Genomic DNA, 27,428 nt, shown 5'->3' with positions numbered 1-27,428 from the left:
CTGCAGTGCTGGAATATGGTTGTGATGAGCAGTTGTGTGAGCAAGCCCTAGTATGAGCTACAGGAGCCTTGGGCAGTACCAGCATCAACATGCATACATCAGATCCCAGCTTAACTTGCAGTCTGCCTGGGCTTGTGGGAAAAAGGTCTCTGAAAACAGGCACCATCTTCTGCATGTGAAAGAGTGCCCACCCTCATAATTGGCAGAAAAATACTTCCTTGAATATTAAGACCCTAAATAAAGAAGATTTAGTATCCTGCAAATGGGTTAAACTGAGCAGAGATTTATACAGTAGCAGTTCATTGTATATCGCTTGTCTGAATATGATTTAATTACTGTGATTTGGCTGATATTCATACAGGAACCATACAGAGGTCTTGTAGCATGTGTTAATAAAAAAAGAAAGTATTGCAGTGATTTATATCTGTATGCTCAGAATGGCGCAGCTAAGATGAAAATGTAATTATGCATCAGTAAAAATAGAGCATCCAATTGTTTTGCATAATTCTGTCTTGGTATTTTAATTGCAGCTGTGTCTTTGTTGACACTTTACATACAAATAGTTTGCAGTTTAAATAATTTACACTGCTTCAAAAAATAAGACTATATGGGTAGTCAAAATTAATAGGTTACCATTTCCTCTCTGGATATGTTCCATGTGTCTTTTAATCCGCAGAATTGTAATCTTGTTATTGTCTGTACAGCCGTCATCACATCTTGCTTAGAAATACAGCATCTTGGTAATAGCAACTGTACAAATAATGGCACTTGGCAAATCCACTGCAGGTGTCCCTCTTAAATGTTGTCTGTACGCTCTACAGAGGTATGAATTTGTCTTGAGGTTTGTGTACCCTTTAAGATGATGATGTTTTTAGGGCTGGGAATGTCTTGAGGAATAACGTGCTGAAGGCCCTTTGTTAATTTTGACCTGTTAACCAACTGTAAAGCATTGATGATAATCTTTAAAAATAGTAATGTAATAATTTATGTAACTTGTGTGTACTTTGTGTATTACCAACTAGTGTGGTTACTGAATTTTGTTAAATTCCTTAATAAATCCAAAAACCATTGCAGCAAACTGAGAAAACCCAACTCTGGCTAATGAGCTTATGTACCCCACTGGATCCACTTACCAGTTGTGTGGTAAGCAGAAAGCAGGGCGATAAAACGAGTTTGAGGGAGTAGTTTGGAAAATCTTCTTCAAAGCAGTTTGGAAATTCTTCTTCAGGGAAGCAGTCAGGAAACCCTTCCTCACACCCCTGTTAAGACCAAGTAAGTGTTAATAAATTCTACTTCATTTAACAGTCTCCAGAGCTAACTTGAAGCTTATTCTGGCCAGTGGTTCAAAGGAACCTTGAAGAACAAAGGAATTTGAATATAACTAATTAGAAAGGTATGCTAATATTGTCCCCAATTCAAAGAAGTATGATTAATTTAGAAAAACAAGGAAGAGTATTGGGAATGACACAAAAGCCAGGAAAAACTAAGGTGTCGAACAGCTGAGAGCATTTTTCCTTGATGCCTGCAGTATTGCTCCACATATTATTGATGACACTCTGGGAGGCAAAGTTGACCTGGTTTTCCTTTGTTAGAAACTAGTGATGTGTTGCTTTTATAAAACAGGGCTTGATATATTCTTGATGTTCTTATTTAGGCAGAAACTTTAGTGGAGGGCATTCAGACTTACATGCTCTTAATATTTATGCATGTATGTATTATTATATTTTGTTTATATACCAACTAATTATAAAATTTGCCTCACTTGACTGTTGTGCATATATTGAGTATCATAAAAATTGTCTCTGAGCTGTGGCTGGTATTTTGACAGATGGATATATTTTGGGATAGGAAGTGAACATGGTAGTTGAGAGTTCTTTCCCTTCCCTCTTCTGGTGGTGAACCACCCAAGTTGGATCCACCAGCATGTGCACTAGTTTTTTGTGGAAGAAAATGGCTGTAGGTCTATGTGAGTCTGACTTCCGTCCTCTGCACAAGGAATGTCTTGTGGTCATGTGTGGCTGAGGTAAAGAAATGCCTGGTCCTAAGCATTCCAACAAGCTGGAGTGTCCAGCTTAGCTGATTTTGAGAAACATGTTGTGAGGTCACATTGCACTTTCTCCTGACAAAGTGTTTTATATAACTATTGTCAAACATAACTTAGATTTTTATACAGAGAAGATTCCTCTGCATTGCTCCATCTGAAACCTTCAACATAAAATCAGCACATTCTGAACACATTTTTGATTGTTAGAATTCAGGTGTTTGTAGTCCCACCCAAGGAGACTCCTCTGTCAAGAAGACTCCTCTTTCATGTTCCTGTTTTCCTTGTTTAAAGTGAACATTTGGCATGGTAATAGTGTTGGTTGCCATCATGGCTGCTTTGGAATTATTTGAGAGGGATATTTCAGCATTTCTTGCAGGGTGGGAAGGTGCTGACCACTCTTAGCATGTAGAAGCTAGGAGTTTCTGCAAGCAGCAGCTTTGTGATCAGTGTGAAGCATCCTCTCTGGGAAGGCAGAGACTAAGATTTCAACAGAGCCTGGATCAATGAGATGTGTAGTTCAGGGTTGTGACAGCACTTGTCAGGAAAAAGCACAATTATCTGGTTTTTAATTGTTGAAATGTAGTCATTTCAGTTTGAACAGATGCTTCATCAGCTCTGATGTCTTTAAGCTTTTGCTTTGACAGTCACACACTTCATAGCACATGAAGCTTCTCATTATTGCTCTCATACTTAATGACTAAGTAATGAACAGCAACTGGCATATGCCCTGAGCAAGGGTTTTGATATAGAGTTTCCCAGTGTTCTTATTACATGGTTGAAAATGAGAGAGAAAGTAGAATAGCTTCATTTTGTGAGTGAGCAGCGATTGTCTCCTGCTGTGAGCTTTGGCTTTGCATCAGAGAAGTCCCTGTGTAATATTCCTTAACCTCAGAGCAGGAAAAACTGCTCTTCAGCAGGATCTCTTGTGACCAGAGTGCTCTTCACTGTTTTCTGTAGGTCACAGCTTAAAGTCATGCTTTGTGGTGTGCCTGAGCTGACCTAACTGCAGGCTTACCCTTGTGCCACCTGAGAAATGGTGTCAGTACTAATGGAGGGTTGGTAGTGTGGCTGTGGGGCAGGGGAGGGGTAGCAGCCCCTTTGCTTGATTGGAGCCCCGGTGGAGTTTTACATTATGAATCAGTTAATCTGTACCTTTGGTGGGTGAAATTTAGGACTATTTTTGCTGCTGTTTCCAGAGAAGGCTGCATTCAGATGTGATTGGCAGGTTTCTAAGTAGCTTGGTAACTGTATCTTAATGTTAATAATAATTTGTTGACTGGGAGACTGCACTGTTCTGATTGAGACCTGCCTTGTAGACTGAAGGGCAGCAGCACCTCATGCACTGATTTGACAATTGTGGTTCAGCCGTGGCACTTCAAAATAATTCCAGCTGGAGGTGTAGCTGTGATCAGCTTTTGCCTTCTCATGGATATTTCCACTGGAATAACCTTGCTGACTGGAGATCCCACCATGTGTCCTCAATTGATGAGCAGCTTGTCCCTTCTCTGAGAGTTGACTTAAGCATGTCTGAGTTGTTTAGGAGGAGAGGGAATTTGTTCTTCACCTTTATTATTCAAACTCATGCTGATTCAATCTATTTCTCCTCTACTACTGCTTTTTCTGGTCATAGAATTTTTTCCCCCGTATTGGTGTGGTAAGTTATTTGCTTGAAATAAATTGAAATTGGCTATATTTAAAATATTTTAAAATATTTGTCAAGCAACTTGAAGCTCAAGATATTTTGTCAAGAGTAATAATTCCACAGTGTAGAGTGAGTAGCAGTTGCATTTGTTATCTGCAGTACAGTTGAAGGACTTAGAGGGCCCCAAGAGACCCTGACAACTTGTCTGCTAAGTACGCAAGGAGGTATAATAGGAAGTCATGTCTGCTTGAGAGAATTTATCTTTTAAATAGACAGAAATAGAAAAATCTGAGATTTTTGCACAGCAAATACAATAATACCTTCCCATTCCAGAAGCATGCTACCTAATTTAGGCTGTTTAAAGAATGTGGTGGTGATCAGGACCTCGATCTCCTCTTGTATAAAAATTCAGTGGTGCTTGCTAGCATGCCTCAGTTTTACTTTTTGTTTTTCTGTGAGACTTTCTGACTGCAATTTCAAAGAGATCATGTATAATTAATTATTGTAGTAAAGGTACTACTAATAAAAGAGTTTAAAGTTGCTTTTTTCTCCTAACCTTAGAAATATGCTTATTTTGTTTGTAACAGATATGTCAAGAATTCAACAGCACTTGGGCTTGGGAGATGGAAAAAAAAGGATACCTAGAAATGAGTGTTGAATGCAAACTGGGGATTCTGAAGGTACACATTCATCTTCTAAGGTTCTAAGTTACTGCTTCCTCACTCACTTTAAGGTCTTGCAAACTTAGTTTGACTGAACCATAAGCGCATATATTAAATATAGAGCTGATCTTAAACAGACATAATATTATTCATTGTAGTGGGATGGACCCAAACTGCATGTAACACTTAGTTTGCATGTTTTTCACACTTTATGTGAGAATAGTCTCATGCTGACTGCTATGTCAAGAACTCTTTGTCTTTGTAATACACACTTTGAAATGTGTTTGTTTCCTTGCTGAATTCCAAAGGCAAAATGGGACTTCATCTTTCGTGGTCTTGACAAAATTGTCAGGGCTGGTTCCAAGTTATGTATGGGTTCTATTGTAGAGTGAGATAATTTGTGCTATGTAATAAAAATTGAAAATAAACTTTCTAAGCTAGCCAAGTTTAAAAAAAAACAAAACCAACCCAAACCCTTATCTCTCATTTGAAAACAGTATGGTCTGGAAAAAAACTTATAGCTCCAGCTAACACACAGATCCAACAGGGAGAGGCCTAAAAACAAGCTCAAAATCACACTGAAATGAAATAATCTGATTTTCTTCTTTCTGTTTATATTTTTGATATCTTACCAGTCTTTGTACCTTTTCAGTATCTCTGCGAATGTCAGTTTGATGACAATCTAAAGTTTAAGAACATCATTAACGAGGAGGATGCTGACGCCATGCGTCTGCAGCCCATTGGTCGGGACAAGGACGGCCTCATGTACTGGTATCAGCTGGATCAAGAGCATAATGTCAGGATGTACATAGAAGAACAGGATGACCAAGATGGATCCACATGGAAGTGCATTGTTAGGTATTCCTTTTTTTTATTTTGTGGGGTTTTTAGCAATTTGTGACTCGGGCTTAGAAACGTATTTCAATAAATCTTCATTTCTCACACACTAGGATTCATGACAGTGGGATTTTCTGCATTGACATCTATGTTCTAGTGAAGAATCATGTACAGAAGTAACTCACAGATTTGTTGGTAGGAGCCATCACATAATTTGTTTCCTGCTAGTTCAAGCTCTAGTAAATATATAGAAAGCATAGCAAGAGAAGACTGTCTTGAGGATGATGGCTCCTTATTCCTTACTGGCCAGCTAAATGCCTTAGAAGACAGAACACTCTTGCTTCCTTAACTTCAGCTTTGTTAGGAAAGCTCCAAGTGGACAGATTTGTTCTTGGGGAAATTATTTTGGAATTACTCCTGTTGGAAAGAAGCCATAGGAGGCCAAGGAGATGCTCAGAGGGCTGGAGTACCTCTCCTGTGAAGACAGGCTGAGAGACTTGGGATTGTCCAGGAGAAGAAAAGGATCCAGGAAGATCTCAGAGCCCTTTCCAGTACCTAAAGGGGCTCAGGAAAAGGGGAGAGGGATTTGTTAGAGAGGTGTGTAGTGACAGGACAAGGGGGAATGGCTTTGCACTGACAGAGGGCAGATTTAGATTTGATATTACAGAAAAGTTCTGTGAGAGTGGTGAGGCAGCAGCACAGGTTGCTCAGAGAAGCTGTGGCTGCCCCATTGCAGGAAGTCTTCAAGGCCAGATTTGATAAGGCTTTGCAACTTGGTCTTGTAGGTGTCCCTGCCCTGTTCCCGGCAGGGAAGTTGGAACGGGTTGGTCATTGAAGGTACCTTCCAACCCAAACTGTCTGCAGGTTATTTACACTGCCATGACTTCAGTAACTGAGGGAGTCATACAGAAATACTTAAACCACCATCAGTAGGCCATAAAATGATAAGCATCACTACAAGTTACATGTATACAGCTGTTGTGGGTGAATAAAGTAAATGTGCCCAGACAAACAGATTAAGAGCTGATCCATGCATCATCCATCTCTTCCATGCATTATAGACTCCAACATTCATTGCCAAAGGAAGAAGAAACCAGGGTTCTGCTGGGAAGGACCTAACACTCCACACTCACAGCAGAAAACCACAGTAATGCATTAAGAAATCTGAAATGGTTTTAAAACTTGTGAGACTCCACATATTGTGATTGTTGCAGGCTTCCTTTCTTTCTGTAAACCTGTGAAAAACAAATTGCTGAACATTGACTTTGAAAAACAGATGTGAGAGCCTTATTATTCTAGTCCATTAAGAAAGCAATGACTGTTCAGTCATGGCTCGAATTTTTATAAATTAAGGTAGATTTTTTTAATAGTTGGATGTGCCGTTTTATTAAGGAGTTCCAGTGCACTGAGATTCACTCTCAGACAGATGTGCACCAATGGTTTTGCTGTCATAACTTGAGTTGATGGAGTTTTCTAGAACACTTGGTGGTGTTGTTTGTTTCACGTGCTAAGGATAAGCACTTGCAAAAAGTATCTAAATTAATTTGCTGTTTGCTTTTTCAAATTTCACTCAAATGATATGGTTGCTTCTTTGTTGCATGAGCAGAGAGCTGTAGTTTGTTCACTGCTGAGAGAAAAAAAGAAATAGCAAAGAATAATCAGTGATGGTTAACGAGAGGGTACTAACAGACTATTAGTAGCAGCTTGGATCCAGACCCAACAGGAATTGAGTTGAGATAGTTAAGTAGATATAATCCTTCCAAAAGCAATATTTTTATTTTGGTATGGATAAATTGAAAAGTTTCTGACTGCAAAGGTGCAGCCACTGGAGGACAAACATTTCAGTTTGCTTGTGTTTGCACTATATAACTCTATAAGGTTTTCAGGGTAATTAATTTAAGCAGATAATGTTTGTTTACTCTTCATGAATCCCTTTGGGGTAAGTGGCTTATCAAACAGTGTGTTTTTCTCTTCTAGAAACCGCAATGAGCTTGCCGAGACCCTTGAGCTCTTGAAAGCGCAAATTGATCCTGCTCTGTTGAAAAACAGCAATTCTCAGCAGGAGAATTCATCACGTGAAAGTCCAAGCATAGAAGATGAAGACACCAAAAAGGGCGAAGAAGCAGCTACACAAGGTTTTCTGCCTTCTTTTCTCAAAGTTTAGGTGTTTTTCTGTGGCAATGTTAGAATTTTCAGCCTCACAAAGTTACTGTGTTAGATTAACACTTTAAAAAAGCAAATTAAGTAAATATTGAATACTTTGAAACTCTGAATATATTTGGAGGTTCTTCAATACGTATTTAATTTCAAACACTTATTTATAGGAAGAGAGCTGTGTAAGAAATGTTTTCTCAGTAGCTCTTTTTTTCCTGCACATTTTGTATAATATTGTAAATCCTCATTATTGTATGTTTTTGTGGAGAATTGAGCAGCTGCCAAACTTCTCCTGTTTTAGCAACATTAAAATTTGAAAAAGAAATCTGCTTGTGCAATGCCATGATTCAAATCAAGAACGTATTGGGTGTGGTGTTTATTCTTGCTTTTGAGTTAGAATCAGAAAAATATAGGTTATTTCCTGAAGTGTTTCACAGTTGATACAATATTTCAAGAAGTCATGAGCGTAAGTTAAAACAATTTAAAATGCTGAAACATTGTTGAAGTGAGGCTGTCGTTATCTGCCTCCATTATATTAATAAAATCACAGAATTATTTAGGTTAGAAAAGATCTCAAAGATCAAAGCCAAGAACCTTTTTCCTTCCTTATTATCGTGTCATTGCATGTGTTTAGTAACTTGCCTGACTTGTTGGTTTGTGCATTGGTTTTGCTAAGTATCAGTCAGCCTGAAGTATTTGACTTTTTAAGAATCTGGTCTTCTTTCAGGTCTTGAAAAACTAGAAGCCTGTTATCCTAAGTAATGTTAGCCTAGTTTTACTACCTGGTCTTACTATTTTGTTAAAATGCAGGAAAATATTTTTACAATCAGAAACAAATTTTAAGTATTCTGGTGTGTTAGTCAGTGTTTCTACAAATGTGTTGAAGTTAATTGGATATGTGGAATTAGCCAAGGCTTGTCTTGGTTTTTGGGTATCAGAGAGAAGGAATTACTATTCTATTCTTCTTTGCAATAAGCAGTGTAGAGCAGAAGAAATAAATATTTAGGTAAAATTGGAGTTGTTGTGGAAGTACTAAGAGATGATTGTAGAAATGACAGTAGATTGTGCCACAACCCACTAGAATTATCTTTCAGTCTAAGGCATTTCCAGAGTATCTAACTCTGCATGTAGGTGCCAACACAACCTGCATAGTTACCAACGCTGCAGAATTAATTCCATGTACTGATTGTGCTTTTGTCTCAGTCAAGCCAACGTAGATCATAGATCATCTGATTGAGACCTCTTCTTCAGATATGATTTTGCTTTACGTTGAATTCAGGAGCAACCATTTTAAATGTCCCTAGTGTAGATAATTCCCCAAATCCTCTGGCACACTCACCTGGCCCAGTACTTGCATTAGGCTGTGTTTTGGTGTAAAATCACCTCTAGGCACTAGCAGCAGAGTCACAGAGTAGTTTGGGTTGGAAGGGACCTTTAAAGGCCATTTAGTCCAGCCTCCCTGTGATGAGCAGAGACATCTTCTACTGGATTGATTTGTGCAGAGCCCCTTCAGCCTGACCTTCAACACTTCCAGGGATGGAGCAGCCACAACTTTGCTGGGCAACCTGTGCTTCACCACCCTCACACTGAAGAATTTTTTCCTGATATCTAATTTAAATCAACCTTTGAGTTTAAAGCCCTTCCTCCTTGTCCTGTCACTCCATGCACTTGTCAAAATTCTTGTAAGACCCCTTTAAGTACTGGAAGATACCATAAGGTCTTTCCAGATCCTTCTCCAGACTGTCTCTCAGCCTGTCTCCCTAGCAGAGGTGCTCCAACCCTCTGAGCATCTTCATGGCCTCATTCCTACAGGTCCATGTCCCATGTATGTAATGAATAATGAAATTATTTACATTTGCAGCCATTTGAGTGCTGTCAGTGTGTTCATAGCGCATTCCTTAGAGCCTTTCAGTTGAGAAACTGTAGTGTCTCTTCCTTGTAGTCCAGGGATTGCACTGAAGGCCCTACTAAGATATAGGGAAAATGTGCTGGAAGACCTGACGCTTGTTGGCTTTGGCCATTTTCCACAAATCATTAAATTAGTACATGCAAATACATGGTAACCTAACCGAGTGCTTACATGTTTGCTGGCCTGACTGATTGACTCTAGTAACGTAGATTGAGTAATTTTGTGTATATGTGAAAGATTTTGTGATTAGTTCAGGATATTAAACTAAGAGCATCTGCTGATTTTTGGTATGGAGAGGCTTTGGGATTCTGGTGATCCTTAATGAAGTTTGGGAGAGAGCTGTAGGTGATAGGGAGAAATGGCTGAGCAAAGTTTAGACGCACTGTAATAGAGGGAAAGTGGAAGAATTGGGACACAGAGAAAATACCTCATTCTCACTGCTACAGACAGATATCTTTGTAGAGGCAGTTATAGGGGCTCTGAGTGGGCATCACTTCTATGAAGAGGGAAAAGCCAGCCATGAGCCGTCAAAATGGGCATCTCTAAGCACCTTGCCACTTCTGGAGCCTTATACATGCATCTTTACTGTACTGATACTGAGGTTTATCTTGATACATGCTTTGTATTTGAAAGTAGACGATCTGTGAATTCCTTCTCACTGTTCTTTTCTAAAATGCTTAATTTCTTTGATGTAATCGTTAGTTGTCATGTCCTTTCCCTTGTATATTTTTAACCACGTTTGAAAGCTCTCATCATGCAAAAAAAAACATGCACTAGCTTGGTTGGAGAGGGGTAAGGTAGAAGGGGAAAAAAAAAAAAAAACACCTTTTTGTTTGCAGTTGTGGCATGCCTGCAAAAACATCTTCCAGGTGGCAGGAGCTGCTGTCCTGGTATATACAGTGTTATTGTATTTGTGTCTTCTAATTAGTTCTGTTTCTGGCTGACACAAAATGGTTGGTAAAATACAAAATCCTAAAGCATCAAGAGGCTGTAGTAAAAATAACAAGCTGAGGTGCATAGTGACAAAATAGCTGCATGGTTTATTCTAGATGCTGGAACTGTACTTCAAGCCCTAATGATCTAAATCTGAGTTAGCAAAGTGGAATAAACTGATTCTTTAAGCTCTGCAGGTTTCCTGGGATATGCTACTATTCATTGCTTGTTTTAAAAACTGCTGATGAAGTGAGTGTAGAATATTGTCTGCATGTAGGAGATGTAGTCATTGCCTGGAGAACCTAGATGAATTTTGCCATAAGCCATAACGCTGAATGTCTTTTCTCTGAACTGTTGAAATACAATACTTAAGTGTATCTTGAAATAAAAACATGTACAAACAGGGGATTCATTTCTCTGAGGAATTTCTCTTGAAGGCCATGGAATCTTACACCATGTTCTGTTTTCTGAAATAGCCCAGAGACTCAAGTGAGATTTCATGCCTCTGCCTAGGTTTTATTGTGGTAATACTGAAGAAGGAACTGAGATGTGTGTTGAAGGAAGGATAAATCTAGAGTTCTGCTGCTGGCTTCTGAAATTCAGGTTTATCTTGATATATAACTAGACTGAACAGTGGTTCTGTAGCTAAAAATTGTCAGCCCACTTGTTTAATGACACTGTTAGACAAGCTAGATTTCTACTAATTCAGTAAGAGAAGACTCCTTTGTGTGAGACTTGGGCTGTTGGGTGTTTTAGGCATGCCTGTGTTTTGATGAAGTTCTCTGTAATCCTATAGATCCCTTGGTTGTTTCTTAGCTGTTTTTCTCTGTCAACAGAAAATCAATTGAAAATCAAAGAAGAAAAAGAGGAGGGAGAGGAACAGTCAGTGGAACCGGAAAGCCTTCCTCCTCCTGCGGTCAAAGAAGATGAAAATGCACTTAAAATTGAGAAAGTGGAAGAAAAAGAAATTATAAAACTGCCAGTAATAGTGAAATTAGAAAAACCTTCAGAACACAATGAAGAAAAGCAAACTGTTAAGGAAGAAAGTGACTCCTTTAAGGAAAACGTCAAGCCTGTTAAAGTAGAGGTGAAGGAAAACAAAACGGAACCCAAAGACCTAAAAGAAGTGAAAAGCTGTATGGACAAAATAGCAGTTCATGAGCCAGAGAGGTTAGAATTTTGTGTTAATGTCAAAACTCCACAAGAAATTGTGGAGAAATCTGTGGAAGAAAGTGAAAAACTTAAAAATGACCAACAGGCAAAAATACCACTTAAAAAGCGAGAAATCAAACTGACAGATGACTATGACAGTCCAATAAAAGGGCCCCTGTGTAAATGTGTTACTCCAACAAAGGATGTGTTGAAGGAAGAAGGGAAACCAGAAGAAGAAGCTTTTAAGAGAGTCCCTACCATTACTGCTCTATGTCCTGATGGGAAAGTGCTAGTAAATGGAGAGGTTAGCTGTGAAAAAATAACCCCGAGTGTCATACAAAATAGTAAGTCAGAGCACTCTGCTAGTGCTATGGAGGACAGCACCTCATTAAAAGAGAAAAATGGAAAAAGTGGGGAAAAAGTATCAGACTCCCTAAATTCTGTTATAAAAACGTGTGAGATTGAGAAAAATGCAGTAACTGTGCTGAAAGAGATTGGGGCTGTGGTCTCTGAGGTTTCTAATCAGAAAGTGCCTTCAAAGGAGGAGTCTAGTCCTGTGGAAAAAGAGTCCCTTGACAGCACAACTACTGAGACAGTAGCAGAAGAGGCTTCAAACTCTGAAGACTGTGCCAAAACAACTGAAGAGAAACAAGCCACTGATCTCAAAAATGACAGCATGCCACCACCCAAAGAATGTTCAGAGAAGCCAGAGATGTCCCCAAATGCATCTGCTCCTGCAGAACTGCCTACGCTTGCACTGGCTGATGAAGAGACTTTGAAAAGTAAAGATGAGCCTGAGGAGAAAAACGACTCTCCAAAAGCTGCTGAGATACCTCCTGCATCCACTTCACCTGTTACAGTAGAGAAACCTGTTCCAGAAGAGGAGGACTCTGATAGTAAAATGGCTCTACCTGAGGAGAGCAAAGTAGAAGAAAAATCCAGCTCAGAAAAACAAGAGGAAGAGCCAGAAGCTGCCAAAACAGAGACAGATATATTAGATGATGCCCGTGTGTCTAATCTAGAGGACTCCTCAGAGAGTAAAAAGGAATCTCCAGTACCTAAAAGCAAATTTAAATATAAGCTAGTTTCTGAAGAAGAAACCTGTGCAACAGAAAATAAAGAAATAACTTCTGAAAGACAAAAAGAAGGAATTAAACTAACAATCAGGATCTCTAGTCGGAAGAGAAAGACGGAAACACCTCCAGAAGAGGTCAGCATTGGCCGCACATTAAGGCGGTCACCAAGAATATCCAAGCCTACTCCCAAAGTTGTGGAGACTCGGGATCAGAAGCCTGAGAAGAAGCGACCTGAAGAGGAAGAGGAGAAACCTGCAGCAGCACAAAAACCAGAACGAAAAGAAGATGCAAAAAAGCATGAGAAGGAGACAAATTCTAAAGTTAACAAGGTAAATACAGTTTTATTACTTGGGAGTAAAGAAAACCCCCAGTCTTATCTATAAGGAGAATATACTCTTACGTAGGAATACTGAGGGTTATGTTCCTTTGGTCAGCTTTTGCAAGAAACTAGCTTTGCAATCCAGTTAGTGAACTCAAGCAATTTAAAAGAGTGCTAATATCTGTTGACTTTTTATAAACTTTGACAGTTTATAAAATCTGTCACTTAAACCAACCTAAGTAGACCAAATCAACCTGAGTGAATTTTGTGTTAATGAAAAATGGCACGGTCAGGTGTGAGTCTGTCTGGCTGTGTGGCTGAGTAGAAACTTGTAATCTCTCTGGATTTACTAGATGGATACTTGTTGGTGTCTGGTTGGTCAGAATGATCATAAGCTAAAAAGGAACCAATAAATGCGGAAGAATAAAAATATTATGACTAAATAAATATTTAGCTTTCTAAGTGAAGCTAAAGATATTGTGGTGAATTCATGATATAATTTAGCTTTTCTCACATACGTGATACACATTTTAATGTGAGTGCAGGATTCTGCTTCATATGCAAAAGAGATCTTTTAAAGTACGTGATGTAAATATAATCACAGAAAGTTAAACATAGATTTGCATGGTGTGCTTCTGAGACTGTGTATTTATAAATAACCCTTTATTAATTTATCTTCTGTTTTTGCTGGATATGCAGCACAAAACAAAGGACGAATGATGACTTTGTATTTTTTAAGTGTACTTTTAAAAATCAACTTATAAAATCCTATTAATTTTCCACTGCAACATATTTTTGACTGACGTAGTTTTCCCAAAGCATTCACTCATTTAGAATGTGAAAGAAAGTTTCTTTCACATACTGGTATGTCCCAAAGCATTCACTCGTTTAGAATGTAAAAGAAAGTTTCTTTCACATACTGGTATATTGGATAACCTTAATAAAATGAACAAACAGTTGATTTTTCAGTGAATGGTAACATCTATACTGAAAAATGCTGTCACATACACAGGGAAATGAAAACTAAATTTTTCATTTGAAGATTTGAATTAAAAAAGAAAACATGTGAAAATAAGAGGGATTGTAAGTCCTGAAAGTTATTAGATTTTTGAGGTACTGTTGCTAGAGTTATTTTAACTGTTTTAACTTGATTTCTGTTTGTGAAAGAGCAAGAGATCTAAAGATGTTTACTTTTCTAAAATAGTTACGATAGAGGAAGAAGTTTGAGGCTGTTAAGCTTCTGTCATTTAAACAGGATGAAGAATACCAGGATCTTTAGTAGCGTACTTTTTATCTTGGGGTTCCTTTTCTTTGTAAAGATGGGTCTTATAAAAACCAATTTGAAGTTGTGCTGCTGTATGATGAATCCATAGCCTAAACTGAGACTCTGTAATGAATTTGAAGTACCTTTGCTGCTAAAGCTTAAGAAACAGTAAAATCTCCAAATAGCTAGAAACTGATGTTAAGAACCTGAAACAAAATTTTACCAATATGACAAATGTTGCTTTGGTATGAGTCCATCCTGCAGGAGAAATAGACTATTTTGTGCATTTTAGTTTATTCAGGTCTGTGAATAATTTAGTCAAAATCCAAAAAATAATTTGAATTTAAAAAGCTGGAAGAATTATTTTCTGGTTTTAGTGTCTGTGGGAAGGGGGAAATAAGTTGTGAGAGAATGATGGGTGTGAGATGCAAGTCAGTCAATGGGAATAAAAGTTTTTTGTGTTTGACATGTTGCTTTAAATCTAAAATATCTTAGTTGCATAAAGTAGTTTAAGTAGTTCAGAATAGTCTTCTGATTTTTGATTGAAACCTGGTTTTTATTCAAAATATGGTAATATATATTCAAAATACTTTCATTCATAATATGGTATATTATAGAAGGGGGTAGATGCCCCTTTGATTAGCAAAAAAGAATCACCAACTGAATCATGTTTCACTTAAGGAAAACAGTGAAAAAGTAGAAGTATGAAAGAAGACCTAGATGGAAGTTATGCATTTAAAAGATTCAGTGATCTTATTTCAGAAACAAACACATTTTCCAAAGTAAAATAAAATGCATAAACTCTTTGGGAGGCAGGTGGGAGAAAAAAAAGATTCTCTTTGGGTTGAAGCAAGTTATCATGAAAAAGTCAGAAAATTTAAGTGTGGAATTTACCGTGTTCGCTATGAATTTGGCATGGTCAAAATAGAAAAAAATGGTCTGAGTGGAAAAATTTGTCTTCCTACTTTTATATCTTACTTGAAGATTTCTGTATGTAGATGCAATTTTTCCCCTTTATCTGGTTGCATTTTAAGGATCTTAGACAATATATTCATTGAAATGCTCTGCTGTAAATTTACTGCAGCTGTTCTGACTGAAATGAATCACTTTACTCTGGAGGCAAATATTTTTTTAAGATCTGAGAAGAAACTCTGTGGGCTTCCTTTGTGTTTTTTCTTTGAAATGGTGTCTCACAGAGAAGCAAAGTTCGGTGGACGGGTACGCGGACACGTGGCAGGTGGAAATACTCAAGTAATGAAGAGACTGAGGACTCTGAGAGTGAAAAAAACTCTGAGGAGGAGGAAGAAGAGGAGGAAGAGGAAGAAGAAGAAGCTCCACCTGCTGATGATGATGAGCCCTGCAAAAAGTGTGGCCTTCCCAATCATCCTGAGCTGGTAGGATTTGGGGAAAACTTCTATGGGTTGTTGTGGATTGGCTTTGATGGTGTCTGAAGGCACACCATTCTTCAGGGTGGCCATATGTAGGAGTGTGTCTTCTAGTTTTTAGGTGGTAAACTCAGATGAGTTACCTTGAATAAGGAGGGAAGGAAGTTATTTCTCCAGTTTGTCAAAACAAAAATAGCATCTTTTACAAGGTGTAACGCACCTTAGCCCATTGAGAATCAGTCTGGGTGAGGCTTTGAGGTTATGCCTGCAGTTGCAATGAATACAGAGGAAGCCACATTATAAAGAACCCCAGCAGTGTGATGTCTCCTTTACAAGGTATCAGCGAAATAGCCCACAGCTGCATAATCATCTTCATTGGATGTAACTGCATCTCACCCTGAGATGCAGTTACAATTGCTCAATACAGTGAAATACCAGACAGATCACAACAAGATTCTGCTATTTCTTGTCGTTCTCACTTATTTGTGGTAGATACCATCATGAATTCCTCTGTTTATCTGGGAAATCATCGTGTGAAGTCCTAAATCCAGAAAATAAGCCCACTCTTGGGTGTTTGACAGATATCCTGGCATAACTAAGAGAAAGTTTCCCCTTTAGGATATTAGAGATAAATATTTGAGTAGATATACACAGCTTATGCCAGCTTTGTTCTCAAGTTTTATGGAAAGAGTTGTCTCAATTTTTTCCCAACTAAGTATGAACTTTTAGTAGTTGCCTAGTTGTGGATGCCCTGCAAGCCTGCAAGATTTTGTCCCTGCTGCCCAGGTCATAAAGTTATCCTGACTGAGGAAAAAGGCCCGGTTTCCTGCATAAGAGAGCACAGGGAAAACAGGTAGTACCATGTCTTGTTCAGATGGAGTTTTTCACTTAGTCTAGGATCTGGAAAGCATTACCACATTCTATGCTAAGGGTGCATAGTCTATCTAGTCCAGTAGTACTAGGTACTGAGAAGATACAGTAAGAGGAAGTGTGGTGTTTGCATGGAAAACTGTGATAAATAGACTTCCCCATAAAAACCACCCTTAGCCCTGGAAGTGTGGTGCAGGGCTTTTTTTTATGTTTTGGCACAGTCCAAACACTTCTGCATTGGCTGGGGAAATATTTGTGGAGCTTGTTACATGTGAATGCCAAAAGATGCTCACGACATGTTTTGTTTGCACAGATTTTGTTGTGTGACTCTTGTGACAGTGGCTACCACACAGCCTGCCTTCGCCCTCCGCTGATGATCATCCCTGATGGAGAGTGGTTCTGCCCACCTTGCCAGCATGTACGGTTCCTGTGTGACTTCACTCTTCCTTGCAGCTTCCCTTGTGATTGTGGAGATTGGCTGGGACTTTAACAAGTCCTTTCTATAATCTTTTTTGTCTGTTAACAAATAGACTGGGATGAATGATGGGACTTCTGATCTTCCCTCCCGTCCATTAGTAAAACTGAATTTGTGATGTGGTTTTCTCTTTCTTATTTCTGCTAGTGATGAGTGACTGTGTGTTGCTGCTTTTTAGATAGGAATCTCCAGTCACACTGATTATCTCCCATCTCTTATTAAACCACAAGACTAGTACAGTATTAAAGATATAATGTCTTACATTTCCCAAAAGAAACATTTAAGTTATTGTCCAGGAAGCAGGAGCAGTGGGCAACAAGGGATGGATCAGTGGCCAGAGCAAGCAGCTGTTTCTGAAGTGTTATTCCTTCTTCAGAGAAGTTTGCTCAGAGGCTGGTTAGAGAAAGCTGCTGTTACTGGTGAATTTCAGGGTATAGTTTGTCTCTGATTGGAAAGCCAGGGCTGTTCTAGTCAAGCAATAGACAAGTATGAACCCTTACTCCAAGGTTAGAAGCAGGGTTGGTACTTGGGAGGATAAGCAGAAAGTGTGTGATGCTATTCTTGTTAAATTAATGGGAAACCATTTGTACACATTTTCAGAATAATCTGCCTAATCCCAACCCCCTTCATTGGTTTTAGAGAAATTCTGTGCCAAAAGGGCTGTTGCCTGACAGTAAGCTAGAGACATTGGGCATGATGTGAGATGACTCTATTTTGTTCTGGTTTTTAGTTGTCTTCTGAGGAGTGTTTTTAAGTAGTGATGATTTTGAATATGTAAGAATGTTTTCTTTACACTTCTAGTTATAGCTTATCCTTGTTCTTTTGCTATTAAAATATTCCTCAGTATGAAAAATGACAGTTTGTAAAAGGGTGAAGAGCACCCTTGGAAATAGTATAATGAGGGCATTAACATGGACTAAGGCACAATTTGTCTATTAAAAGTCATTTTTGCTTACAGCTCCTTGAGTATTTAATAAGGAAATTATCCTAAAGTGTATTTCTGCTTTTTGCTGCAGTGCCCACTGAACTCATCTAGTTTCAACCTCTTTTGCCATGGACAGGGACACCTTCCACTAGACCAGGTTGCTCAAAGTCTCATCCAACCTTGACTTGATGGTGTAGCTTCATGTTTTAAAAAGACAGGCTTTATTGTAAAGCCTTGTTCATTGAAGAGGAGCCTCCAGTAGCAAGGCTTCTTCCAGATACAATCTGAGTGAATGAGGAGTCTGAATGTTACTTCAATGTGAAAATTGCTGGTTATGAAATAAACTCTGTTTCCTTCCTTTAGAAATTACTCTGTGAGAAATTAGAGGAACAATTACAAGATCTGGATGTTGTCTTAAAAAAGAAGGAGCGTGCAGAACGCAGGTACTGTTGTTTGGATGCACTCACAGCAGTGCTGTGCTGGGGATGGTAATAATTGAGCAAGCATTAAAATAACTGGGGACTGGGGAGTAAAGCAGTGATGAGACTGGGAACTGGTAACACCAATTTTGACTTCTCAACGATTATTGCTGGCTCAGTGCTGGGACAGTTTGCAAGAAGGGAGGAAATAACTAGAAAAGATAAGCAAATACATTTGTACTAAAATTTGGTTAAAGTGCCTGAACACAGATTTGACTTTCTTGTACCATTAGTTAAGGGTTTCCAGCACTGGTTCAGCTGACTGTGAGTCACGTGTAGAATTCCTGCTGTAAGCAAGTTTAAGTCTTGACTTTGCTCCAGAAGTTATCCAGATTATTGTGGGATTTGAGAGTTGTTAAACTCTGCCTAATGTACAGTACTATGCAGCAAATTCTGTAGGGCAGTGGGTCAGTGAGGTTTCACAGAGTCACAGAATATTCTGAGTTGGAAGGGGCCCACAAGAATCATCAACTCTTCAGGGAATTGCCTGTGCAGAGATTGAACCCACAACCTTGGCATTATTTTCACCCTGCTCTGACCAGCTGTCCACCCCTGCCTTCACCAAAGGCTAAATGTATTGGCTGCATTTCGGAACAACAGCTTTAACAGTTGTAAAATTCTATTGGCAGTTTTCAGACCTGGAAATGAGGCACATGAAACACATTCTGCATAATTTATACCTTTTAGGACATATATTGAGTACTTTGCAGAATTTAATAAGGTCTGTATGCATTATTAAACAAAACTTTGCACGAATTTTATCTTAAAAGGCAAATTTCACCAGAGGGTGAAGCCCTTTTAAAGAAAGTCATTCTGAAGGCTTATATTTGTGGCAGGGACTGTAATATTACATGAGATGTAGTGAGTCAGTGCTGGGAAGATGGGAGCACAATCTGTCTGCTTTCAGCTTTCTTCAAATCTGTTTGTTATTGCAACAGCAACAATGATAGTGACAGATAAGTACCAACTGTTCCTGATGTTACTACTTCTGCTCAGAGTGTGTCTAGATCATACTGTGGTGAAATTATCCATTGCAAATTGTGCTGAATTTGTAGCTGTGGGAATGAAACGATCAGCTATTTTTGTGAGTGAACTCAGCAAATACACAGCCTCCATCTGTGGAGGAGTATGGGACGTACAGGAACTCTGTTGCTTTGCTTTACGGTGGGAGTGCTCTTTATTAGTGAACAGTATTTTTGGACCTACTTTGGTAAATGTTCTGCTGGCAAACATTACATGGAATGCTAGCTTTTGCCAGTGTGTCTTGCTTTCTTGAAATCACTAGTGTTGCATAAAAACACAATGTTCTGAGAGCAACAGGAGAGCATATAGTTGATGTCATAGTAGTTTTCAGTGTCTGAAACAGCTGTTTAATAACATTTTACAATTTGATCCTCATACCAAATGAACTTAATGCTTTATAATATATGCCATAAAATTGAGTTGTAATAGACTTCACAATGCAATACTTGGATATTGAAGTCTTCCAACTTAATGCTGTATTGTTGCAAATAATAAGGTTAAAAGGCTGAAGAATTATAATACCAGAGGAAATGAAAGTTGTTTTTACAGCTCTGTGTATAAATTAAAGCAGGTTGGTTGCTTGGGGCACAGACATACTTGAATGCAGTATTTCTGAAAACTCTGTATGGTTGGTGTCTGTCTTTTTGGCAAAGAGAAGAAATCCAACTGTGTCATTATGGATCTGTCTACCTAATAGGTTCTTTGAATCACTGTTGCTATTGTGCATTTTGAAGTAGTGATGTTGTGCTCCTTCCAGCTCTCAGGAATCTGACTGAGGCTGATTCAGCTGCACAGCTGTGTGCTTGCACATCCCCAAACTGTTATATTGCTGATTTTTAAAATGAAACCTTCAGGTTTCCAGTTGACTTACAAATACATAGATGAAATTATACCTTTCCCCCCCCCTTTTTCTGTTTATGAATTCAAGGTGCTACCACAACAACCTGGCTGAATTTCAGGTTTCTCAAGTACAGACTAACTTCTATAATCATGTCCTACCACCAGCTGGAGGGAGTTAAACCTTCTAGGATCTCCCTTTTAATCCATGTTAGATACTCTGAGACTTCTTGATGGAAAATCTCTCTAGGAACTACTTGTCTAATTCTCCCAGGCCAAACCAGGTGGAGTACTTGCTTTCATACACACTTTAATGACTTCCCTGCAGCAATTTTTGCATGCATGTAATTGAGATAAAATGTTCTCTTGAATTAGCCTAGTAAGATATTATAACCATCCAGTGCTTATCTACTGCTGCCATTGGAGATGTCTTGGTTCAAATGTTTAAGATCTTGGCTAAAGTCTTGAGCTGTCTGCCACACAAGGAGTAAAGAATTCATTCGATACAGTTCTGTATTTCAAGACCTTGACCTCAGCAGGATTGTCTTGTTCCATTTGCTGAGTTCTTAAGCAGTGTATACTCAAGCCAGGGAGAAGAACAGCAGGACTGGAAGACTTTGCTAATCATGATAAAAACCAGATTAATTTTTCTCATCTCCTGCCTCTTGATGCTTTGCATTACAGAAATGAGAAATTGAGTAAACCATCAAAGAAACTTGCTGAATACTAAAATGTTTGCACTTCTAGTTCCTTTCTTATTTCTGTAATTGTATTCCTTGCCTTAAAATGTTATTTTAATTAATTTTCAAGGGCATAGTGATTTTGCACAGCATCCTTCCTCTTCATCCAACCAATTTAATGATGCCCAGTTGGATGAGGATTTCTTTTCATCTGTCATGTAGGAATATTTACATTAAGATACAAAACCAATTCCTTGTATAGACAGCCAGTCATTTCAGTAGGCATAATGATACCAAGTTGTTGAAGTCCGTGGTCTTTTTAGCTGTGATGCAACCTAAAATCTATTTTTACTCTTTGTAAGTATTACTTTGGGAACTGTGCTTGTTCATTTTATTGAAGAGTATTGTGCTAGAACGTGCAGAAGGCTACTCAGAGGACTTTCAAAATTTACTTAGATTCTGAAATTTTTGGAAACAAAATTTTTAGACATAGATACTTCTATTTGCAAAACATAACACAATGAAGTAAACATAGCTGAAATTAATATATGTGGTGGACATTGTTGCAGTTATATGCTTGATCTGACCTGTTGCAATTCAAGCATATTGTGACATGCTTATATGAGCGCTCACTGTAACTTGAATAGATTCTGGTTGATTGAGACACTTCTGTTAAAAAATCCAGAGTCTTTCCTGATACCAGTAAATGCCACCAACTAAAGACATTAAGAAATGTCTTTAAATTACCCCTTGTTTTCCTGGAAAAAGGCTAGTAGGGACCTGTGGTGATCGGAGTTTGGTTACCCACCCTTGTCTGCACTAGTACCTGGCCATTCTTCCTCAGGGACTGTTCTTTGAAAGTTTGGTTCAGCACCATGAAGATCAGCATGTAGTGCTGCTTGTGAAGTGTTAGACTGACAGATAAAACAGGACTTTGAGAAGACTTGTGTCCTTCAGGAGCCAGAGTTGTCCATGAGGCAATTCATATGATGCAGAATGTCTGTGTTGAAGAAAGCTAAATCTAAACTGAATTTTGCTTCTGTAGATTTAATCCTGTAACATACTCTTGACAAGGAGGGCAATCCGCTTCTCCTTACAATAGTCCGGTATTCGAGTACTTCTCTATATCCCATCTTTGGTCAAGTGTTTCTCTACACTGATCCTATTTTTTCAGCCCTTCTCTATAGGGTGTGTCTGCTGCCTTCCAGTAACTCCCACTGGCTGGCTCTGAATGCTTCAGCTGGATCACGTTTCTTGGAGAATGTGTGGTGTCGAGATGGCTCTAAGTGCTCCAGCCAGGTGAACAGGACTGACTGTCATGGCAGGTGTCCTTCAAGGTGTCCCGTCAGCTGTTGTCCTATTTGCACATTCATCTGTCATCACAGTTCTTTGAGCAGCAGTTTGACTGTGCTGATCTTTGCTCAGGCTGTTCTTCTCTGGCAAACAATTGCTCTGTAGGCAGTTATTTGTCCCCTGGTGTTTCTAGAGTTGGTTCTTCTGCTTGGGTCTAATATCTGGCATTTATCCATTTTGGATTGCATCCTATCTTTACATATTTTTTCTAGTTTAGTGTGATTCTGAATTCCCATTTTATCTTTCATCGCCTTCACGATTGTTGGTAGTTATGGATCTGACAACATAATCTTCATCACGGCATTAATATTTTTTGGTTGTTGTTTACTTGCTTTTTGTACAGAAATTCAGTAATTTCTGTGGTGCCTGCCCACAGTCTTCAAGTACTGCTGATTATCAGAACTCTTTGGAAATCTCTTACATTATACATGCAGAAAAATGTAATCAGATGAGAATTAGCGTATAATCCCAAGTTCAATAACTTTTCACTTGGAACATCGTCTTGGGATGCTTCTGCCTAGTAAGAGCTTCAAATGGTGCTAATTATAGCTTTATTTTAGATATCTGCAGACTTTCTGTAAGCTTATTTTCATTTTCTTTCTCTCCTCAAGAAAAGAGCGATTGGTGTACGTGGGCATCAGTATTGAGAACATCATTCCACCTCAGGTAAGCTAGTGTGTCTATGTGGTATTATTGCTTTATTTTTCAAACTTCTCAGGGAAGAAGTCTCTCAGTGCTGTGTCAGAGGTGCTAGTAGCATCTTGGAAAGAAAAATCAATCTATATGCAGATCAGAAATAATTCTAGACTCTTCATTTTAGACTGAGTATAGCAGAAAAACCAAGGGAGCTTTATGGTGTTTATTAGAGCCACCTGATGCCACCCAGAGTCCTCTCCCAGCGAGAGATTACAGGACTATCTCCCTGCCCATTACAGTTGGGTTTTAAGTTGAATGCTCAACATTCAGTAGTTTGTAAATGTGGGAATCAGTAATTTAGCTCTGGTGTTTGCTGTGCAGTTACCTAGGTCTGAGCTAATTGTCATGGCTTTCCTTTGGAACTGATGGAAACAAATGTTTATGGCTTCTGATTCAGAGGGAATGTATAGTACCTCTAGGCAGCGCAGCATTTGCCTTCAGCGAGTGGATAAGGTCACATGATTAAAACCTGTAAATATTTAGTGTTTCATTAACAGATGCTTTTGTATGGTTTCCCTTGAGAAAAGAAAAAAAAAAAGGTTGATTCACATGAAGAACAGCCTGTTCTCACTTCAAGAAACTTGCTTTGAAGTGTATTTAAGTCTTAGCCAAATACTTTCATCTAGAATTATATAATCTGTTCTTTGCAGTTCAAAATGGAACTTTTGTTCATTTTAAACATAGGCTTTCCACTCTGCCTGGCTGTAACGAGGCCAGCTTTTTCTCCCTGTCTCTGAATAATAGAAAAACAATTACAGATTTTACAAACTTGCAAAAGAATCTATAGCTGAAAGCAAATATTTGAAAAATGCAGCCTGGGGGCAGATTATTTTGCTTTAAAATTAATAACTTGCAAACAATATAATAAAACAAATCTGCATGAAACTTTATTGAAACTGCACTGTGTAAAGGTATCCCTGTGCTCAGTATGTAGAGGTGGTGGCCACAGTTTGTTCAGCTACCACATTTACTAGTCCTAGGAGTATCACCTGAGGTGTGATCTCAGCATTGCAGCATAAAGACAAAGATCCAGTAGCCTGAACCCTTAAACTCTGTTTGGAAAGTTATGTAGCCTGTAAGGGCAATATGTGCAAATTCACCTGAACTGCTGTAGTAGGTCACTATATTACAAATTAAAATGTGCTGTGTTGGGCATATGAGCTTTCTAGACAGAAGGAATAATCTGTATTACAAGTTCAGTCATAATGACTGTGAAGGGAGGGAGGAGATAATGCTTTTTTGACACTTCTGTCTTATCTGAACAGGAGCCAGAAATACCTGAAGGTCAGGAAGAAAAGAAGAAAGATTCCAAAAAGCCCAAATCAAAACTTGAAAGGAGATCTACCAGAACCCGAAAGTGCATAAGCTACAGGTCAGCAGCTTGTTAAAACAGCTTGTACAGCAAAAATCATACTGTTGTTTCCTTTCTGAACCATCGCACCATTTCTCATGTAAACTTCTACATTTAACAGAGAAGCCCAACTAAAGTGTTCTTTCCTCTGAATACTGGTTATGCTCAGTGGTTGTGAGAGCATAAGGTGGTATAGTGAAGGGGTGATGCGTTAAAAAAAATGAAAATTTATATGGTGTTTTGTTCAGGAATACTGGAGAACGTTTTGGTGTTACTGCAGTTTATGGAGTGAGTTAAAACAGGTGAATTAAACCTTTCCTTTCTCTTGCACAGGAGACTTCTGCTTGTGTCTCGAAAGGCCTTCAATTCCTTGCTCTCTTTCCCCTCCCCACCTTAGACCTTCCTTACAAGAAAGGGGCATGATACTTAAAATGTAATTATCACACAGTGCATCTAAAAATGCAACTCTTTAGAGAAATCTGTAACTCTTTAGAGAAATTTTCACCAAAATGCAATTAGTAAATCAAAGTGCCAAGATTCTGTATTCTGAAATGAAAGTAGAATAGGTCACAAAGGTTTTCAAAATGCAGCATGATTTTAATAACAACTTTTTTCCTCTGTGTATTACCAAGTTGTTTTTATAAACTGCTTTCTAAATAATACCTTGTGACACTCTGTATCATCTTCAGTCCAACAGGCAAGTAAAATGCCCTTGGGATTAGAAAATAATGTGGTTGCCCGAGAGATCGTGGCAGTTTGTCCCGGATGCATTAGGAATATTAAAAAAAAAAACAACCTTTATCTTTCCAGTGGCTGCTCTATGTAAATCTTTATAATCAAAAACTATAACATTCCAATACTGGAATAGCAAACTTTCCAACAATAACCATCACTGGATTTGTAGTCAACCTGGTTTGGCTGCTGAAGAGAGGCATGATATTTACATAGGCTGAGTTTTCCAGCCTGGTCAGAACACTCTGTCTGACTTTGCTCAGCTATTGGATTTTGGTAACTTTCTGAATGAACAGCAGAAGTCACACTAATGAAAATGCCATTGCTGCTTTGGGAAGTTAAGTGTTGCTGTAGGAAATGTTATGCTACAGGCAAGACTACACAGATCTTCTGTTATGTTAATGCCAGGTCAGGCAGCATCTGACCAGGAGAAAAAAAACCCTTGCCTGTATGGCATGTGTGGCACAACTTCAGCAGGACTCATGCTGTGCTATGACAGTAAATTTTTATTGAATGTAATGTTTCAGAAAAATCAGACTTCTGATAAAAAGTGATAATCTTTCTTACAGACTACATCTCATACACATAAGTTTGAGCTGGTGAAAATATTACACGTATCAGTGTGTCAGATTTATGTCTGCAGTGAAGTTCCACGGTGTCACTGAAAGTTGTGACAGCAGGGGAAAATAAATGCTTAAACTCTTATTCCTCTAGGAAATAGATCTGTATGGTGGAGCATCCTGGTTCTCGAAGGGGTCTCTAATCCCTTTGTATAACCCTTCTGTTGAGTCCTCTCATGAGCAAGTTAGCAATAGCCTGCATCATGAATAAAGCAGCAGCAGAAGAAATTATGTTCCATTACACCTAATGGACAAGCAGCTTTCAGCTCACCCGTGGCTGAGCTCAGGTTATTTGTTAGCAGTGGTTTGAAAGCATTAAGTGATTTCTCACATTTTAAAGAGGGATTTTTTTTTTTTTTTTAACTGTGTGGAGGGAAAACAGTGTTTGAGTAATGTGGAACTAATCTTACTGGAATAATTTCAGAGTTGTTTCCTTGCTGGGTAAAGCGGCCTTGAAAGTGGCATGCAGTTGCTCCTAAGGAATATAAAGATATCAGAAGTCCATCACCTTATTTTTAAAGTAGAAAGTGTTTTATGCTTACTTTTGGAATACAGAGTAAAGTATTAGATTTCTTTTTTCTTGTACTGCTGAAGGTTCCTATGGAGGACCAAGGTAAATATAACTGTAATCTTTCTTTCATGACTGAGAAGTGGAATCTTTAAAGAACGTATTGTCCAGTTGTTAGTTGTCTGTATCTGAAAAAAATACAACAAATAACTTCTTAAAAAATGAGAAGATTAATTTGCACCTAAATAAAAATTATTTTCTATATAGTTAATAAAATTTGCACTTCCCATGTTGAAGCTTGAGGCATCTAATTTTTGAACAGGTAACAATCCTTTTTTATGGAATTTGAATTCATAACTGAAGAAACAAACTGAGGTCATCTGTGTTGAAAGGATTTGATCTTTTTTCTTCAGTTTGCTGTTCTCTTTAAATGAGCTACTCAGGGTGCAGAGATTTATGCAGTTTTATAAAAGCTGTTGCAGGACAAGCAGATTCAAAGAACTTTGCTTTTGTTTGTCCTATTCAGTTATGTAACATTGCATTGCAACTTACTTATATAGATTTATGAGGAATTTTGTACTTTGTGTTTTATTTTATCTGTTCAGCTTAGAATGTTGCAGATCCATAAAGTATCATGAGCTTTAAGAGTAGGAAGCAGCTATGTGAAATCAGTTCTGAAGGAAAATGTGGACAGAAAAAAAGAGTTGTACATTGAGTTTAATAGATGATTCTCAGGCTGTTTTGAAGGTTGGTAGAGCTAATGTAATCTAATAAAAATAGTGGGAAAAAATGGTGAATACTTTGTGTGAAAATGCTATTGAAGCCATTTTAAAGAACTTTCAGATTATATGTGTTTAAATTCAGAGGCCTGTTTTGTAAAATGGGAGGGATTTCTGTTCATGTAACTCAGTAGTAAGACAGGCAATGGTAAATAATCCGCAAGCAAGTAGAAGTGAGAAACACAACTTTGATAATAACATAGCCATTTAAAAAAAAAATTCTGGCCCAATATTTCTGTTAATTATGTATCCAGCCCACTCTGTGCAGTGTAATTTCTTCAGATTTTGAGGTATGTTTTTGTAATAATTTAATTAAGATTCACTTCAAAATGGTAAATGGAAGCTGTTATTTTTAGGTTTGATGAATTTGATGAGGCAATTGATGAGGCAATTGAAGATGATATCAAGGAGGCTGATGGAGGAGGTATGTTTCTTATGTTACTTGTTTTGCATTACAATGGTAATAAGAAGATGGAGAACAAATTTATTTTGCTATGAGAAACAACAAATATAACCCTCTCCCTTTAAACTCTGTAGTTTACCAGGGATTTTTTTACTGCTGTATTTTTGGATGTGAACTAAATAATTTCCCTTAGGAGTGGCCAGCCCATGCTGCCTAAAGATGTAAGAAAATTAGTAAAAGTTGATAGTTAAATCTAGCCTAAATCTAGGTTTTATATATGTAATGAGGAAGTTTTGGATTTGAGATTGGAATGGCAGCAG

The 27,428-nt window shown here is 38.2% G+C and overlaps 1 protein-coding gene across 1 annotated transcript in view; it reads left to right on the top strand.

The window, feature by feature from the left end:
* RSF1 (remodeling and spacing factor 1) overlaps window positions 1-27,428 on the top strand; it is a 60,659-nt gene that overhangs the window by 25,266 nt on the left and 7,965 nt on the right. The window contains exons 3-12 of the mRNA XM_009102705.4: window positions 4,274-4,366; window positions 5,001-5,206; window positions 7,163-7,320; window positions 11,018-12,738; window positions 15,189-15,386; window positions 16,561-16,665; window positions 18,011-18,090; window positions 22,631-22,685; window positions 23,981-24,087; window positions 27,062-27,129. Of these exons, the coding sequence (XP_009100953.2) occupies window positions 4,274-4,366; window positions 5,001-5,206; window positions 7,163-7,320; window positions 11,018-12,738; window positions 15,189-15,386; window positions 16,561-16,665; window positions 18,011-18,090; window positions 22,631-22,685; window positions 23,981-24,087; window positions 27,062-27,129 (2,791 nt within the window). The remainder of the gene's footprint in view (window positions 1-4,273; window positions 4,367-5,000; window positions 5,207-7,162; window positions 7,321-11,017; window positions 12,739-15,188; window positions 15,387-16,560; window positions 16,666-18,010; window positions 18,091-22,630; window positions 22,686-23,980; window positions 24,088-27,061; window positions 27,130-27,428) is intronic.

Source organism: Serinus canaria, chromosome 1 (genome assembly GCF_022539315.1).
Source record: "Serinus canaria isolate serCan28SL12 chromosome 1, serCan2020, whole genome shotgun sequence".
In the NCBI taxonomy this organism is placed as follows: domain Eukaryota; kingdom Metazoa; phylum Chordata; class Aves; order Passeriformes; family Fringillidae; genus Serinus; species Serinus canaria.
This window is presented reverse-complemented; position numbering and strand designations above follow the sequence as displayed.